General features: G+C 43.6%; 1 protein-coding gene across 6 annotated transcripts in view; it reads left to right on the plus strand.

Annotated features, from left to right (window-relative positions):
* Positions 1-18,663, plus strand: part of APBA3 (amyloid beta precursor protein binding family A member 3) — a 202,396-nt gene that overhangs the window by 146,598 nt on the left and 37,135 nt on the right. For 3 of the 6 annotated variants that reach the window (XM_068233790.1, XM_068233791.1, XM_068233786.1), the window contains one exon: positions 8,705-8,819. The exons of 2 other annotated variants lie outside the window; for them this stretch is intronic. In XM_068233790.1, coding sequence (XP_068089891.1) covers positions 8,705-8,819 — 115 coding nt within the window. Of the gene's footprint in view, positions 1-8,664; positions 8,820-18,663 lie in introns of those variants that run through there. One more of the 6 variants, XM_068233788.1, reaches the window with a different exon arrangement.

Raw genomic sequence — 18,663 nt, forward strand, 5'->3', positions numbered from 1 at the left:
TATACCTATCTCTGTCACTGCGTCCACCCCACTCTGCAAATTATGCTTTATGCACACCATGCAATCTTCCCATCAGATCAATGGATCAATCAAAAGTTTCCGGAATGTCCGATCTGCTTCTGATTGATTTTGAGATCAGTGCTGCACTATATCGGATCCCTTTCTTAATCAGAAGCAGATTGGACATGCTGGAAATTGATTGATCCGGCTATCTGAAATTACATGGCATGTATACAGCATTAGAAACACCTAGCTGTTAGGCCAGGGGGTAAAAGATGAGCAGAAACCCCAGCCACCCAAGCCAGACCAGCAGGAATCAGGAGGCCCAGGCCTAACCACTTAGCCAGCAGGATCCCCAAGCTAGCAACCTAGAGGCCCAGCCTGGTTAGGAGGCAGCAGCCAGGAGGCACCCTATGCTGTTATGCTCCTGCTGCAACTTGGCACCCTAAGCTGTTTTGCTCCTGCTGCAACTTGGTACTCTATGCTACTTGGCAGCCTATGCAAGTTAGCCCCACTGATCCTTGGCACCCACTGCATGTCACCCATTTCTGGTCAGCAACCGTCTACTACTTGTCTACCCAATATTAATCACTGCTTGTCATCTGTCACCCGCTGCCTGTCTAACTATTATTACCTGCTGAACAATAAAATCTACCAATCACTGTCTGCCTTCCACTAGAAGTGACCAATTACTGACTACCTACCACCAGGGCCAGATTTCAGAGGTCATATGCCAAAGTAAACCATCCCTTCTGGTCCCACAGCGCAACCAGCCAGCGCCCTGCTCTGCACTAATAGCTGAATTCCAGAGTTCTTCAATCCCTGAATCTCTCTCTCACTTCCTGATGTGATGTGAGAAATATCAGGGATTTACATATTTAAATTACAAAGTAGATAGTACTAAGATCCACTGAGTTTTAATGCAGGCATTCACAAACATCAGTGAGCTCTGCTAGTTTCTTCACCTTCTCCTTTACAGCTGTCAGACTGACCCCAGCAGCTGTAAATTACACTTTCTTATCTCTACCTAAATTTGTAGCTTTAGGGGTTTTTTTCTTCCTAGCCAGCAGTGGTCTCAGTTAACTCTTTCCTGACTCATTTTCTGTCCTTCAGTTCCTACCATCTATGAGAACTGCAGGAATAAAAATGCTGTTTGCTTTCCTTTCATTGCTAAACTGTCACTGTCACCTGAGCTGTTACTACCTCTATGCTAGTGTGTATGGTTTGGCATCCTGCTTTCCTGTAGCAGTGGAGAATTGTACCATCTTAGCCATCAGCGAAAGCAGAGAGTTTTGAATCAGAATGATAACATTTATTGGCTTAAAAGAAAAAAGTAATATTTCTGTTAATAAACCTTCTTCAGACTTTGTTCTTGTATACTGTCAATATGTTAGAGCACATCACCATATGTACATTCAACATTCAAAAGAGATGCATCGATTTTTCAGCAAATATAAATAAATGTCATTCATTAAAGTGGAGCTGAACTCTTGCACATGACAGGAAAACATAGAAATCTTGTATGTTTTTAGAGATCCTGGGCCATATGCAATTCACTTTTTCACCTGAGTTTTCTCCTAGGAGATAATTTTTCATCTTCAATTTAATATAACTTTTTAGCACTTTGCAATGGAAAAAGTACCAAAAAGTAGGTCAAAAATTACTATAAAAAATATTTTGAGTATTAGTTAGCTTGCTGGGGGCTTAAAAGTCATTTTATTTTAACCACTTGAGGACCGCCCCCAGCCGATGGGCGGCGGCAAAGTCCGGGTCCAAACGACCGCAATACGCCCATCGGCGGGGGCGGCTGCGGGAGTGGCTATGCGGCGATCGCGTCATTCGTGACGCGATCAGCCGCCGGGGACTGGCTCCGCCCCCCGTTCGCCGTAACCCGCCGGCTGTTCGGAAGCGCCGGCGGGTTACTGGCATCCGGATCGCCGCTGCAACAGTGTATAATAGGCTTTGTAATGTATACAAAGCCTATTATACTGGCTGCCTCCTGCCCTGGTGGTCCCAGTGTCCGAGGGACCACCAGGGCAGGCTGCAGCCACCCTAGTCTGCACCCAAGCACACTGATTTCCCCCCCCCTGCCCCCTGATCGCCCACAGCACCCCTCAGACCCCCCCCCTGCCCACCCCCCAGACCACTGTTTGCACCCAGTCACCCTCCTAATCACCCATCAATCACTCCCTGTCACTATCTGTCAACGCTATTTTTTTTTTAAGTCCCTAATCTGCCCCCTACTCCCTCCTGATCACCCCCCCACCCCTCAGATTCTCCCCAGACCCCCCCCAGACCCCCCCCCCCCCCCCGTGTACTGTATGCATCTATCCCCCCTGATCACCTGTCAATCACCTGTCAATCACCTGTCAATCACCCCCTGTCACTGCCACCCATCAATCAGCCCCTGATCTGCCCCTTGCGGGCAATCTGATCACCCCCCCCACACCAATAGATCGCCCGCAGATCCGACATCAGATCACCTCCCAAATCCATTGTTTACATCTATTCTCTCCTCTAAACACCCACTAATTACCCATCAATCACCCCCTATCACCACCTGTCACTGTTACCCATCAGATTAGACCCTAATCTGCCCCTTGCGGGCACCCAATCACCTGCCCACACGCTCAGATTGCCCTCAGACCCCCCCCTTATCAATTCGCCCGTGCAATATTTACATCTGTTATTCCGGGTAATAACCCACTGATCACCTGTCAATCACCCATCAATCACCCCCTGTCACTGCCACCCATCAATCACCCCCTGTCACTGCCACCCATCAATCAGCCCCTAACCTGCCCCTTGCGGGCAATCTGATCACCCACCCACACCAATAGATCGCCCGCAGATCCGACATCAGATCACCTCCCAAATCCATTGTTTACATCTATTCTCTCCTCTAAACACCCACTAATTACCCATCAATCACCCCCTATCACCACCTGTCACTGTTACCCATCAGATTAGACCCTAATCTGCCCCTTGCGGGCACCCAATCACCCGCCCACACGCTCAGATTGCCCTCAGACCCCCCCCCTTATCAATTTGCCCGTGCAATATTTACATCTGTTATTCCGGGTAATAACCCACTGATCACCTGTCAATCACCCATCAATCACCCCCTGTCACTGCCACCCATCAATCACCCCCTGTCACTGCCACCCATCAATCAGCCCCTAACCTGCCCCTTGCGGGCAATCTGATCACCCACCCACACCAATTGATCGCCCGCAGATCCGACATCAGATCACCTCCCAAATCCATTGTTTACATCTATTCTCTCCTCTAAACACCCACTAATTACCCATCAATCACCCCCTATCACCACCTGTCACTGTTACCCATCAGATTAGACCCTAATCTGCCCCTTGCGGGCACCCAATCACCCGCCCACACCTCAGAACGCCCTCAGACCCCAGCCCTGATCACCTCGCCAGTGCATTGCTTGCATTTCCCCCCTCTAATCACACCTTGAGACACCCATCAATCACCTCCTGTCACCCCCTAGCACACCTACCCATCAGATCAGGCCCTAATTTGCCCCGTGTGGGCTCCTGATCACTCGGCCAAACCCTCAGATCCCCCTCAGACCCCCTTCCGATCACCTCCCCAGTGCATTGATTGCATCTATTTTCCCCTCTAACCGCCCCCTGAGACACCCATCAATCACCTCCAGTCACCCCCCTAGCACTCCTATCCATCAGATCAGGCCCAATACATCCTGTCATCTAAGAGGCCACCCTGCTTATGACCGATTCCACAAAATTTGCCCCCTCATAGACCACCTGTCATCAAAATTTGCAGATGCTTATACCCCTGAACAGTCATTTTGAGAAATTTGGTTTCCAGACTACTCACAGTTTTGGGCCCGTAAAATGCCAGGGCAGTATAGGAACCCCACAAGTGACCCCATTTTAGAAAGAAGACACCCCAAGGTATTCTGTTAGGTGTATGATGAGTTCATAGAATATTTTATTTTTTGTCAAAAGTTAGCGGAAATTGGATTGTTGTTGTTTTTTTCACAAAGTGTCATTTTTCACTAACTTGTGAGAAAAAATAAAATCTTCTATGAACTCACCATACCCCTAACGGAATACCTTGGGGTGTCTTCTTTCTAAAATGGGGTCACTTGTGGGGTTCCTATACTGCCCTGGCATTTTAGGGGCCCTAAACCGTGAGGAGTAGTCTAGAAAACAAATGCCTCAAAATGACCTGTGAATAGGACGTTGGGCCCCTTAGCGCACCTAGGCTGCAAAAAAGTGTCACACATGTGGTATCGCCATACTCAGGAGAAGTAGTATAATGTGTTTTGTGGTGTATTTTTACACATACCCATGCTGGGTGGGAGAAATCTCTCTGTAAATGGACAATTGTGTGTAAAACAAATAAAAAAATGTGTCATTTACAGAGATATTTCTCCCACCCAGCATGGTTATATGTAAAAATACACCACAAAACACATTATACTACTTCTTCTGAGTACGGCGATACCACATGTGTGACACTTTTTTGCAGCCTAACTGTGCTAAGGGGCCCAAAGTCCAATGAGTACCTTTAGGATTTCACAGGTCATTTTGAGACATTTGGGTTCAAGACTACTCCTCACGGTTTAGGGCCCCTAAAATGCCAGGGCAGTATAGGAACCCCACAAGTGACCCCATTTTAGAAAGAAGACACCCCAAGGTATTCTTTTAGGTGTATGATGAGTTCATAGAAGATTTTATTTTTTGTCACAAGTTAGCGGAAATTGATATGTATTGTTTTTTTTTTCACAAAGTGTCATTTTCCGCTAACTTGTGACAAAAAAAAAATCTTCTATGAACTCACCATACTCCTAACAGAATACCTTGGGGTGTCTTCTTTCTAAAATGGGGTCACTTGTGGGGTTCCTATACTGCCCTGGCATTTTAGGGGCCCTAAACCGTGAGGAGTAGTCTAGAATCCAAATGCCTCAAAATGACCTGTGAATAGGACGTTAGGCCCCTTAGCGCACCTAGGTTGCAAAAAAGTGTCACACATGTGGTATCGCCGTACTCAGAAGAAGTAGTATAATGTGTTTTGGGGTGTATTTTTATACATACCCATGCTGGGTGGGAGAAATCTCTCTGTAAATGGACAATTGTGTGTAAAAAAAAATCAAATAATTGTCATTTACAGAGATATTTCTCCCACCCAGCATGGGTATGTGTAAAAATACACCCCAAAACACATTATACTACTTCTCCTGAGTACGGCGGTACCACATGTGTGGCACTTTTTTGCACCCTAAGTGCGCTAAGGGGCCCAAAGTCCAATGAGTACCTTTAGGATTTCACAGGTCATTTTGCCACATTTGGTTTCAAGACTACTCCTCACGGTTTAGGGCCCCTAAAATGCCAGGGCAGTATAGGAACCCCACAAATGACTCCATTTTAGAAAGAAGACACCCCAAGGTATTCCGTTAGGAGAATGGCGAGTTCATAGAAGATTTTATTTTTTGTCACAAGTTAGCGGAAAATGACACTTTGTGAAAAAAAACAATTAAAATCAATTTCCGCTAACTTGTGACAAAAAAAAAAATCTTCTATGAACTCACCATACATCTAACGGAATACCTTGGGGTGTCTTCTTTCTAAAATGGGGTAATTTGTGGGGTTCCTATACTGTCCTGGCATTTTAGGGGCCCTAAACCGTGAGGAGTAGTCTTGAAACGAAACGAAATTTCTCAAAATGACCTGTGAAATCCTAAAGGTACTCATTGGACTTTGGGCCCCTTAGCGCAGTTAGGGTGCAAAAAAGTGCCACACATGTGGTATCGCCGTACTCAGGAGAAGTAGTATAATGTGTTTTGGGGTGTATTTTTCCACATACCCATGCTGAGTGGGAGAAATATCTCTATAAATAGACAATTGTGTGTAAAAAAAATAAAAAAATTGTCATTTACGGAGATATTTCTCCCACCCAGCATGTGTATGTGTAAAAATACACCCCAAAACACATTATACTACTTTTCCTGAGTACGGCAATACCACATGTGTGGCACTTTTTTGCGGCCTAACTGCGCTAAGGGGCCCAAAGTCCAATGAGCATCTTTAGGCTTTACAGGGGTGCTTACAATTAGGCACCCCCCAAATGCCAGGACAGTAAACACACCCCACAAATGACCCCATTCTGGAAAGTAGACACTTCAAGGTATTCAGAGAGGAGCATAGTGAGTCCGTGGCAGATTTCATTTTTTTTTGTCGCAAGTTAGAAGAAATGGAAACTTTTTTTTTTTTTTTTTTTGTCACAAACTGTCATTTTCCGCTAACTTGTGACAAAAAATAAAATCTTCTATGAACTCACCATGCCTCTCACTGAATACTTTGGGATGTCTTCTTTCCAAAATGGGGTCATTTGGGGGGTATTTGTACTATCCTGGAATTTTAGCCCCTCATGAAACATGACAGGTGCGCAGAAAAGTCAGAGATGCTTTAAAAATGGGAAAATTCACTTTTGGCACCATAGTTTGTAAACGCTATAACTTTTACCCAATCCAATAAATATACACTGAATGTTTTTTTTTTTTATCAAAGACATGTAGCAGAATAACTTTCGCGCTCAAATGTATAGGAAATTTTACTTTATTTGAAAAATGTCAGCACAGAAAGTTAAAAAAGTCATTTTTTTTGACAAAATTCATGTCTTTTTTGATGAATATAATAAAAAGTAAAACTCGCAGCAGCAATCAAATAGCATCAAAAGAAAGCTGTATTAGTGACAAGAAAAGGAGGTAAAATTCATTTAGGTGGTAGGTTGTATGACCGAGCAATAAACCGTGAAAGCTGCAGTGGTCTGAATGGAGAAAAAGGCTCTGGTCCTTAAGGGGCGAAAAGACTGTGGTCCTAAAGTGGTTAAGTTGCAAAAATATCACCTTGGTGAAAACTCGGTGAAAAAATGAATTGCATATGGCCCCCTGTCTAATTCCCCCTTATCTGTGTCTAATCTGAAGTTGTAATTTGATCTCTCCCCTGTGTCACCTGACTGCCACAACATCTAAGCACATTTGAAAGTACAGGATGTTAACAATATGTCTGCTTCCATGAAAGCAGGAAATAGACACTGTTAATTTATTGCAGGATTTGTATCAGCTGTAACAAAGAAATGTTTTTCTTTGAAGGTTGTTGTGTATATTTTAGAGCAGAGAGGAAGTTCTGAGTTTAGGTCCGCTCTAATTACAACCAAACATCCAAAGTGGGTCTTGATAGGATGTTTGCTACATACCTGTTCTCTGTTTTGGATGGGCTTCTCTCCATTGCACTGCCCTGCCACCTGTTTGTGGCTCTGACTGCAGCGAGACGCTCACAGAGGACAAAGAAGCAGCGAATGCTCTGGCCACTTGCGACTTGCGCTCCCTGTAATTTTCCGCTCCTGCCCAGATGTGCAGAGCAACCAAGGCCAGTATAGTGTTATGCATTCTTGACAAGTACATATATCAGCGTCATTTCTCAAGTATGCATGCCCAGAACACTATCCGCTGCTGTGCACATTTGGGAGGGAGCGCAAATTGCAAGAATTATTGAGCGGACAGAGCGTCCACTGATTCTTGGCTGAATGGGAGGCAGAGCAGCATAACTGAAATACGCCCATTCAAACCAATGATTGCTAGTCAGAGTGTTACCAGTGCCTACCACTAGAATCTACTGATCACTGCATGCCTGCCACTAGTATCAACCGATCGCTGCCTATCTGCCATTATAATCAACTGATCACTGCGTGCCTGCCACTAGAATCAACCATTCACTGCTTGCCTGCCACTAGAATCAACCGTTCACTGCTTGTCTGCCACTAGAATCGACTGATCAATGTGTGCCTGCCATTAGAACCCACCGATCACTGCGTGCCTGCCACTAGAATCAACTGTTAACTGCTTGCCTGCCACTAGAATTGACTGATCTCTGCGTGCCTGCCACTAGAATCAACAGTTCACTGCGTGCCTGCCACTAGAATCAACAGTTCACTGCTTGCCTGCCACTAGAATCAACAGTTCACTGCTTGCCTGCCACTAGAATCAACCGTTCACTGCTTGCCTGCCACTAGAATCAACCGTTCACTGCTTGCCTGCCACTAGAATCAACCGTTCACTGCTTGCCTGCCACTAGAATCGACTGATCACTGCCTGCCACTAGAATCGACCAATCACTGCCAGCCACTAGAATCAACCGATCACTGTGTGCCTGCCACTAAAATTGACCGATCACTGTGTGCCTGCCACTAGAATCGACCGATCACTGGGTGTCTTCCACTAGAATCGACCGATCACTGGGTGTCTTCCACTAGAATCGACGATCACTGTGTGCCTGCCACTAGAATCGACCGATCACTGTGTGCCTGCCACTAGAATCGACCGATCACTGTGTGCCTGCCACTAGACTCGACCGATCACTGTGTGCCTGCCACTAGAATCAACCAATCACTGCATGCCTCCCACTAGAATCGTCTGATCACTGTGTGCCTGCCACTAGAATCAACTGTTCACTGCATGCCTGCCACTAAAATTGACCGATCACTGCCTGCCACTAGAATCGGCCGATCACTGCATGCCACTAGAATCGGCCGATCACTGCATGCCTGCCACTAGAATCAATTGTTCACTGCATGCCTGCCACTAGAATTGACAGATCACTGCCTGCCTATCTCTAGAATCAACTGATCATTACGTGACTGCCACTAAAATCCACAGATCACTACTTGCCTGCCACAAGAATCAATCAAACACTCCCAGCTTGCAGCTAGAATTCACCAATCACTACCAACTGGCCAGGAGTATAGCTTATTAATCAAGGTAATCAAGTCAGGTAAGTCATTATAAGCTGTCTGAATCTGATTTGCCACATGCAAAGTAGTGGTATAGCCTATACTAAAGCTACTTGTGGTTTTGATTTTTCTCAGCTGAAATGATCATTGGTTGATGGTGTTAGGTGAAAAACTATTGCATACAGGTGTACCCCAATGCCACTGACCTCACCTCCAACAACAGATTGAAATTGGACCAATCAAATGCCATTACATCTGATTTTGATTGGGTTCACTTTGAATTGCAAACAAATTTGCATCAACTGTATGACCATCTATATTGCCTACCACCACCTTCATATCAATAGAATCTACCTATCACTACAATCTACTTATTAGCTGGCTGTGATTAGAAACTATTACACTTTTTGTGTTATTATAATTTATTTGTGATTTGTATTATCTGCCTGTTGGTAATATAAGGCCTGATGCACTATGTGGCAGAAAAGCTCTTTGCACATGTCAATTTTACTGGCACTAACACTGTAACATGCAGTGTTAGTGCTGGTAAAATTGCCGTTCACTACATGCACACGTCAACTTTATCGGCGCATAGTGCGTCAAATTTTGCATGTCATTGGTATATCTGCATATTGTTGGTATTCTCGACTTGTCTTTGCTAATATCTGCATTGCCTTGCAAGATTTGTTTTCCTAAGAAAAGGAGGCGTTACTTGGGGATAGGACCTGTGCTGAGGGGCAGTGTTAGGGTGCTAGAGCCTCTGTGCCTATAGGCTCTTGAGCTCTAAATCTGGCCCTGCCCAAATCTGTAGACTGTGCACCTATAAGGTCCCTACTTGACTGACTACTCTTCTGGGTAGAGAGTATGTGGGTATGAATTACTATAGTCATAATCTTGTGACCTCTGCACCAGTGCAATGTCTGGAGAGTGTGTGTAATGCTACAAGTCGAGTAGTGACTAGTACAGCCAGTAGGCTAGGAATATTGCATTCAAAGCAAGGAATACAAAATTGTAAGCTTACAGATATTCAAGCCAGGACTTTATTCCTCATTCTTACTATACTGTTTACTTCACGGTTTTTCATATGCGTGTTCTTGTGCATAATACATACAGTATGTCATTACATAGCCTGATCACTTTTGTATGACATGTTTTTCCACATGTTGTTCAGAAAAGGACAATGGGACACATTTACTAACATACACACTTAACGTTTAACTGTTGCAAAAAACTACGTAACGTGATAGGCTCCCATGGGCCTGTCTGGTATATTTTCTGACTAACCTCTTCTATCTTACTTCAACAAAGCCAGATGACTAACAGTGTGGCCCACTTTTGGCATCTTGTCTAGGGCCCCATTTCAAGTTAATACTTCTCTGGATGCCATAACTTGCATTATACACGCAACGTGTACTTTGTGTGTATAATGTGTATTATTGGCTGTCTAAACTCTGAGTTTAAGACAGCCTGTATTGCATGTTATACAAGCAATGCAGGTAATACAGTTTATAAACAATTAACTAAACTAAATAACATGTTTTTTGTATAATGTAAGTTACGCTTTTCCTGTAATGCTATTTACATAGTTTTTATAACCCCAGCATTTCACACCAAGTTTGCCATTTATGCTCTTTTTCTCATGGGGTAAACTATGCGTTTAGTTATGTGAACTATAAGATTAAAGTTCAGATTCAATACATTTATGGTCCATATCTATGGGAAAAAGATCACCTAGGCTGGCAAAACATGTAAGATATATGCTTTGAGGCGATTCCAACTGCCTCAGCCTTTTAGGCCTGGACGTGGTAGTGAAGTGAAGTGGGGACTGGATCTTGCTATTCAGAGAGAGTCCGTTTTAACATTACACACTAAGTTGGTGAGGGATACCTTGGTCTGAATGATAGACTGGGCGTGTCCTGCTTCTTGACTCCTTAGGATCCCAATGTCCTCTGTTTATCTTGCTACAAAGTCTCTAAACTTTGTTTTGGATTGTAGATACCTGTATATTGCGGCGTATAAGACGATTGGGCGTATGACGACCCCCAACTTTTTCAGTTAAAATATACATTTTGGGATAAACTCACCCTATAAGAATACCCCTCGACTCTTGGACATTTGTATACTGTACTGTATGTACTGGGGCTATACTGTATAAACAGGTACAGATACTGATGCTGTACTGTATGTGGTACCCAGTATACAACAACCAGCTTATCCCTGTCTCCAAGACTATCAGAGTGGTAGTGCAAACATGCCTCTTTCACCCATCTGGCCCATCCTTATGTACTATTCTCGTACATGCGCATCTGTGCCGCTTCACTGCAGTCCTCAAGAGTGAGATCTGAGTGGCAGAGTTGGAGGTATGGTAATAGGATATAAGGGCAGGCCAGACGGGTGAAAGAGGCGTGTTTTTCTTTTTTGGCACAGCGCCGCTCTTTTTTTTTTTTTCATACCCCAGACGCCTGCAGCTTGCTCCACCCTTCACTTACACCTTCCCAGTGAGGTGCCCCCTCACTTCGTCATCGGGACCATGTTAAGTCACTTCTTTCCTGGAAGCCTGGTGAGTGGATTTTCTTCTACCATACTTGTACAGCACCGCCCTTGCTGCTTTTATACGGTCGCCGCATACAGTGGGGATGTGGCTGCGGACGTTTTTGATCTTCCCCCACAATATGCGGCAACCGCAGTTTCTCCAGTCCGCCTCAGAAGTTTCTGTACCCGCTCTGTAAGATGACAACCGGTGTATAAGACGACCCTGGACTTTTGAGAAGATTTTGCTGCTTTAAAAAGTAGTCTTATATGCCAGAATATACAATGGTTTGCAAAAGTATTCGGCCCCCTTGAGGTTTTCCACATTTTGTCATCTTACTGCCACAAACATGAATCAGTTTTATTGGAATTGCACATGAAAGACCAATACAGTAGTGGTGTACACGTGAGAAGTAGAACGTAAATCATACATGATTCCAAACATTTAAAAAAAAAAAAAAAAAAAAGATAACTGCAAAGTAATATCATGCTGATATGTGAAGAGATCTAGCGTAACTAGTGTAAATCTCAGTTCTAGTGAGAAAGGCGTAGTCAGGGTCAGGCCGAAGTTGTTCACAAGAGCAGATGAGTGAAGTACAATAGTTAGGCAAAATTGTAGTCAATTAACAGGCAGGGTCATACACGCAAGTCACATGTCAGTCGTATTGGAAGGATCAAACAGTAGCACAGTCATGGACAGGCCGAGTCATACACATATATCAGATGGCAGTGGTACAGAAGGGCTAGGCAAGAGCGATGTCAAGAGGCAGGCAAAAGGTGGGTACACAGATAATATATGATATTACAATATGATATTACGAATATATAATACTACAAAATAATAAGACTGACTGACCAGAGTACATATATATCATGCTGATGCGCAATATATGAAATGTAGCTCTCAATTTATCACTAGCTAGGGCCAAGAACCAGCGAACTGATTAGTATCAAGGCCAACGAGCAAGTGAATACTCTGGCCTTAAGTACCCAGGAGGCAAAGCAAAAGCCCAGTCCCCAGAATTGACAGCACCTCCTGCAAAAAGGTGTCAGCTGATGACATCACAGCTGACACCCCATCAGACACGCCTCCTCAGCCTATAAAGGCAGCTCTGAGCTGCGCGCATCCTGCCAGAAACACCCCGACCCACATCTGCAGGGGAGCCAGGGATACCATCATGCTGATTCAAGTCTGCAGGGGAGCCGGGGATGCGTTTGACCAAAGAGGAAGAGGAAGCTTCCTCCAGCTGCTCCACACTATCAGAGCAGCCTGCAGAGACCACACCAGGTAAGTTTGTTACAAATACTTTGTAGATCCACCTTTTGCTGCAATTACAGCTGACAGTCTTTTAGGGTATGTCTCTACCAGCTTTGCACATCTAGAGACTGAAATCCTTACCCATTCTTCTTTGCAAAACAGATCCAGCTCAGTCAGATTAGATGGGCAGCGTTTGTGAACAGCAGTTTTCAGATCTTGCCACAGATTCTCGATTGGATTTAGATCTGGATTTTTACTGGACCATTCTAACACATGGATATGTTTTCTTTTAAACTATTCCATTGTTGCCCTGGCTTTATGTTTAGGGTCGTTGTCCTGCTGGAAGGTGACCCTCCGCCCTAGTCTCAAGTCTTTTTCAGACTCCAAGAGGTTTTCTTCCAAGATTGCCCTGTATTTGGCTCCATCCATCTTCCCATCAACTCTGACCAGCTTCCCTGTCCCTGCTGAAGAGAAGCACCCCAGAGCATGATGCTGCCACCACCATATTTGACAGTGGGTATGGTGTGTTCAGAGTGATGTGCGATGTTAGTTTTCTGCCACACATAGCGTTTTGCATTTTGGCCAAAAAGTTCCATTTTGGTCTCATCTGACCAGAGTACCTTCTTCCATGCTTGCTGTGTCCCCCACATGGCGTGTGGCAAACTGCAAACGGGACTTCCTATGCTTTTCTGTTAACAATGCCTTTCTTCTTGCCACTCTTCTATAAAGGCCAACTTTGTGCAGTGCACGACTAATAGTTGTCCTATGGACAGATTCGCCCACCTGAGCTGTAGATCTCTGCAGCTCGTCCAGAGTCACCATGGGCCTCTTGACTGCATTTCTGATCAGCACTCTCCTTGTTCGGCCTGGGAGTTTAGGTGGACTCCCTGGTCTTGGTAGGTTTACAGTTGTGCCATACTCCTTCCATTTCTGAATGATTGCTTGAACAGTGCTCCGTGGGATGTTCAAGGCTTTGGAAATCTTTTTGTAGCCTAAGTCTGCTTTAAATTTCTCAATAACTTTACCCCTGACCTGTCTGGTGTGTTCTTTGGACTTCATGGTGGTGTTGCTCCAAATATTTTCTTAGACAACCTCCTGAGACCATCACAGAGCATCTGTATTTTTAGTGACATTAGATTACACACAGGTGCACTCTATTTAGTCATTAGCACTCATCAGGCAATGTCTATGGGCAACTAACTGCACTCAGACCAAAGGGGGCTGAATAATTACGCACACCCCACTTTGCGGTTACTTATTTGTAAAAAAAAATGTTTGGAATCATGTATGATTTTTGTTCCACTTCTCATGTGTACACCACTTTGTATTGGTCTTTCACGTGGAATTCCAATAAAATTGATTCATGTTTGTGGCAGTAATGTGGCAAAATGTGGAAAACTTGAAGGGGGCCGAACACTTTTAGCATTTTCACTTTCTCCACTTTCCTTCTAGTTTTTTTTCCTCTCTCTCTTGGTATCTGTCATCTGTAGTGCTTATTCACTTAACTTGCTCACAGGTATACTCATTTCACTTTGTTTTTCTATAGGTAGGACTTAAGGCATACGCGGAAGCTGTGTTGTTGTTAGTGCGTAAAGTGTATCAGGTGTACCGGACTTCCCCCAGTCACCTCATTAGACTGGCTTAAACACAAGGCAGAGACGGACAAATTGATTAAAATCAAGGAGAAAACCCAATCTAGCAAGCGTCACTTTTTCTTTAAATTCAATAACAAGTCTGGGAGGATGCTATTTTACAGATCCACAATAGGGGAGGTTCTTTCATTAGCTACCCGAAAGAGATTGCCAATATTTTTTGTGAACATTATGAACAGCTTTATGCCAAATCTCAGCCTGGCTGTGGCCAACTCTCAGACAAGTGGTTAACTTAAGCTAAGCTAAACAAAACTAGCCCAAGGGGTCTAGAATAATTAAATAGTAGTATTTTCCCTGCAGAGGTTATTGCTACTGTCAATCCATTATCTAACCATAAGGCTATGTTCACATTATAAATCGCCAGCGCTATCGCAAGCACTGAGCAATTTATTGAGAGTTTTTAAAGCGCTTTTCCCTGTGCTTTGCACTTAGAAAATCGCTTTTCTAAGCACTTTTGCAGAGCGATTCGTTTTTTCACTTCCTGACCTCAGTCAGAAAGTTAACTCTTTGACCCGGAAATGAATAAATACATTGTATTTTTTTCATAAAAGCGCTCAGGAAATCGATATACAAAGCGCTTTTTCAAGTGCGATTTTCCTACACCTTCCATTGAGCCAAAGCGTTAAAAAAATGGTACATGAAGCGCATTTGCGATTTTAGTAAAATCAAAATGCGCACATGTGAACACTCTCATATGGAATCATTGCACAAGCGTTTTTGGGGAAATTTCTAAAATCGCCAGGGCTTAAACCCTGCAAACGCTCATAGTGGGAACAAGCCCTTAGGCACTGGGCCCTGATGGCCTCACTGTTTTTTAAAATTCTAAAAGAACAAGCTGCTCCTACACTTGCTAATCTCTTTAATAAGATTCTGCAGGTAGAGGGACATCTGCAATAAGGTGATGAAACTTATATCAAATTAATACCTAAACAAGGGAAAGATCCATTGTCTCCTGATTTGTATAGGCCGATCTCTCTAATTAATCAGGACATGAAAATCTTAGCCAAACTTATGGCTAACATATTATCTCACATTATCCCCAAGTTAATACATCCTAATCAAGTGGGTTTCATGAAGGGACGATCTGAAGAGGCTAATATTAGGAAGGTTCTCGCTGTCCTGAAACATGTCAAGGCCTACTCCCATACTTATAGACATGCTGCTTTAATGACTCTAGATGCTGAAAAGCATTTGATGCTGTGCACTGGGAATGGTTGGACTTGACCCTTTGCAGAATGGGATTCTCGGGAGCTTTCGTTAACTTAGTACAAGTGTACTCTACCTCATCAGTGCAGATCCATTTGCCGGGTTTTCTCTCTGATCTCTTTCTCATCTATTGAGGTACCCGTCAAGGGTGTTTGCACTCATCCTTATTGTTAGATATATCTTTGGAATCCTTGACCAGATTAATTACTCAACTTGATACAGGCATAGATGTTAATGGCAAGCTTGTTTCCCAGACATTTTACTTTTTCTCTAAGACCCTTGTCGACAAGTACCAATCCTCTTGGATTTTATCCGGCAGGTGGGTTCCATGTCTGGGTTTAGGATCAATACTACTAAAGGCAAACTCATGCGTACTTACACAACATGGAATCCTCTTCAAGATGGTAGATTAAATGTTCATATTTCTAAAGGGCCTATTACCTGCCTTGTGATTAAAATATCTCCTAACCCTCACTCTCATTATAACTTATATATCACCATAGTGATTCAAAAAAGGTTGTACATCAGATTAAGGGACTGTCTAATCTGCCAATGAACCTTATGGGACGGGCAGCCCTCCTTAACCACTCCACCGCCTGGGTACAGTATATCTACGCTCCTTAAACTTGAGTTCCCCGCCTGGAGCGTAGATATACGCACCCCCCGCCACTGTCCGCGCTCCTGCTCGAAGGTGCGTGATCATGCACGCCGCCGCCCGCTCGTCCGGAGATCAATGAACGAGTAAATCCATACCCGTTCGTTGATCTCTGCCCCCGCAATGATCGGCATGCTTCTATGAGAAGCAGCGCGATCATTGTGAAAAAAAAAAAAACAGTTTCCCAGCCTCCCTGAACTTCCTGCAAGCGTACTTCCGACGCCCGCAAAAAAAAAATGTGGCCATCTTGTGGCCAAAAAGAAAAACTACACCCAAAAACATTTTTCACATACAAATACATTAGTTTACAACATAAAATTAACTCATTAACTCCCACACTTTTTTTGTAATAAAAAATAAATTAAAAAAAATTACAATAAAAAAAAAAAAACATAAATAGTTACCTTAGGGACTGAAATCTTTAAATATTAATATCAAGAGGGTATAACACTGTTACTTTATAAATTATGGGCTTGTAATTAGGGATGGACGTAAAACTGCAAAAAAATGCACCTCTATTTGCAAATAAAATATTGGCGCCAAACATTGTGATGGGGACATAATTTAAACAGTGTAATAACCGGGACAAATGGGCACATAAGTTACATGGGTTTTAATTACAGTAGCATGCATTATTTAAAAACTATAAAGGGCGGAAACTGAAAAATAATTTTTTCCCCAAATGTTTTCCTATTTTCCCATTAAAACACATTTAGAGTAAAATAATTCTTGGCATAATGTCCCACCCAAAGAAAGCCTAATTGGTGGCGAAAAAAACAAGATATAGTTCATTTCATTGCGATAAGTAATAGTAAAGTTACAGACAAATTAATGGAAGGAGCGCTGAAAGGTGAAAATTGCTCGGATGCTGAAGGGGTAAAACCCCTCAGTTGTGAAACGGTTAAAATGGTGAGTTTTGGTAAATGACTCTATCCGGTGCAAGTGCTTCCATTGCTTTTTAGACATAAAGATATTCAGCTGCTGAATAAAGCTTTTCCCTCCTTTCTTTGGAAAAATAAGAGAGCTAGACTACGTTTGGGGAAACTTTGTCTGCCCAAAGATATGGGGGGACTGGGGATACCGGACATCAGATGCTATAACATTGCCTATTTGACAAGACATGTGCATGACTGGATATCTGCCACTTCTATTTTTTCAAACCATGCCTAGAAGCCTCTATTGCGGAGCCGTGGTCCTTGGTGGGTCTTCTTTACGCTTCATGGCCACAGCTACCGGTTCGTCTCAAAAAAGCATCCTCATGCAGGACACAATACTCCTGGAGGGAACTACGTAAAATATATCGCCTTCCTTGGAAAGCATCTAAATAAAGTATAATCTCGTTAAAATAAACTCTGGCGTAGTAAACAATTTGGTAGAGTAAACTACCTCTACAGGTCCCGGCCAATCTTCATTATACGTCTATGGGAGCAACGCCTTGTATAGTAAACTCTTATATAATAAAACTTCTCTTAGGCTGCTTTCACGGTGGGACGTTACAGGCGCACGTTAGAGCAGCCTGTAACGCAGCCCAACTTACAGTAATGAAACATCAATGGGCTGTTCAGTGCCCAGGTTGCGTTACACTGTAACGCTGCACGTTCAATGAAAGTGCAGCATGCTGTGCGTTATATGCGGTTATATACTGTTTGCACATGCTCAGTAATGTTGTTTTTTTTCCGAGGAGGAGGGGAGAGTCCGCTATTGTGTTTAGCCTCATGGCTAATTAATATTCACTGCACTGGAGTGTTTACTTCCTGGAGCGGCCGCTTATTGGCTGGCTTGACCACGTGTTGCGGAGTGTTCCGATCACGTGGTCTCCACAGTTTTTTTGACGTATGCGCCGTTTTCATTCTATCACAATCGAATGAAAACAGCGCACCAAGAGACGTATAACGCGTCTCTTGGTAACGTCCAAATTTAACCCCACCATGCGTTGTGTTTGGCGGACGTTATGTCGCCTCTAACGCAACGTCCCTGTGTGAAAGAGCTCTTATAGTAACATGTTTTTTGGTCCAACGTGATGCTGACTCTGGAAAAAGTGAGCAGTGGGCAGCGCATGCGTCACATGTCATTCGGAAACCCATGGTCAGCTGTTCTCTTTAGGCTGGTTGCAAGAGAGTTGATGCCTGATAACTTTTTTTTAAGACCAGAAGAATGGCACCGGTGCTGAATACACAGTACCGTACAAATAAACACCCAGTGGAAAATAAGGAATAATGTGAAAATAAACAAAAGAGAATGTAGTGTTACCACTTTTCCACTTTGCAATCACTGATAAAAGTATAATCACAGTCCTTTCACGGGATTGTACATACTCCCGGGTATCTTTCCCCTTGTTAGCGATGACGCTCCTGACAGTGTGCAGAGTGCAGTACAAGCTACTTTCACTAGCAGCGCAGATTAGAGCAGGCCTTTTTGCTGCAAAACTAATGCTAGGTACACACCATACCGTTTTCTGTTAGATTTATCTGCCCGATATGTATTTTTTTTCCAACATGTTGGAAAAAATCTATCTGGCAGGAAAATCTAACAGAAAATTGTATGGTGTGTACCTAGCATAAGGAGAGTGCTAAGTCCAGCCAGCG

Source organism: Hyperolius riggenbachi, chromosome 1 (genome assembly GCF_040937935.1).
Source record: "Hyperolius riggenbachi isolate aHypRig1 chromosome 1, aHypRig1.pri, whole genome shotgun sequence".
NCBI lineage: Eukaryota > Metazoa > Chordata > Amphibia > Anura > Hyperoliidae > Hyperolius > Hyperolius riggenbachi.